We start from the raw sequence: 1,000 nt of genomic DNA, 5'->3' as shown, positions 1-1,000 counted from the left end.
CATTAAACTCCTGAACGACTCGAGCGGCGTACCACGACACGGCTACCATAACACACAGACCTGAGAGAGAGAACAGGCAGAACATGTGAACATGAATTAGATAAATCAGTCATAGTGTGTGTGGTAATACTGACCTGACAGCATGAACATGACTCCGGCTGTGAGGCTGATCTTGCCCTTCGACTCCTCAGACGTGCTGCCCAGTTTAGTGCACTTGAGTCCCATCGCAGCCATGATGACAGCCAGCAGACCCAGAATGAGAGCGATTATCATCAGAGCTCGACAGGCCTGGATATATCCTACAAAACACATCACATCAGAAACACATACGAGCTTCAGTATATCTTTACAAATGACTAAGGGTGCATGCATCTACCACGGCAGTATCAATTATGGCAGTACTAAAGTATGATATTTGAACATTTCCATGAGAGAAATACCATAGTATTCTCTCAGAAAAAAGGTAAAAACTGTTACTTGCATGGTACCCTTTCAAAATGTACCATTACAAATATGTACCATTTAGAGCTAAATGTACCTTTTAGCTTTTTGTACCTTTTGTTTCTGAGTGTGTAAATATCAAAGTACCATACTATTAAGTCCAGGTCATATTTCACCACCAAAAGCAAAAGCAAAAATATCATTTATAATTAATTCATCAATTAATTCTATTTTGCATGAAAAAAAAAAAAAAGCCTGTTCTTGAGACCATTATGATTATTCTGAAATTGCTTTTTTTCATTTAAATAAATTATATTAAATATTTAAATGTCATTATAGTGTTTGTTGTACCACCTTTCAATTATTCTGACTTAAGTAATAATAAAAAAAAAATTTCATTGTAAATTTCTTGAAATTTATGTCAAAACAGACCTTTTTTTTATTATGCAAAATACAAGTTCTTACATTTTATCTTGAATTTTGAAATACACTACCTTTCAAAAAGTTTGGGGTCAGAAATTAATATTTTTATTCAGCAAGGATGCATTAAATTGATCAA

General features: G+C 34.1%; 1 protein-coding gene across 1 annotated transcript in view; it reads right to left on the bottom strand.

Moving 5' to 3' along the window:
- Positions 1–4: 4 nt before the first annotated feature.
- The window catches only part of LOC107577838 (claudin-19-like), a gene marked incomplete at both ends in the record, with an annotated part of 3,196 nt that continues 2,200 nt past the window's right edge, over positions 5–1,000 (bottom strand). Inside the window, 2 exons of the mRNA XM_016263870.1 lie at positions 5–60; positions 135–299. Of these exons, the coding sequence (XP_016119356.1) occupies positions 5–60; positions 135–299 (221 nt within the window). The remainder of the gene's footprint in view (positions 61–134; positions 300–1,000) is intronic.

This window comes from Sinocyclocheilus grahami, unplaced genomic scaffold (assembly GCF_001515645.1).
Source record: "Sinocyclocheilus grahami isolate Dianchi unplaced genomic scaffold, SAMN03320097.WGS_v1.1 scaffold7422.1, whole genome shotgun sequence".
NCBI lineage: Eukaryota > Metazoa > Chordata > Actinopteri > Cypriniformes > Cyprinidae > Sinocyclocheilus > Sinocyclocheilus grahami.
This window is presented reverse-complemented; position numbering and strand designations above follow the sequence as displayed.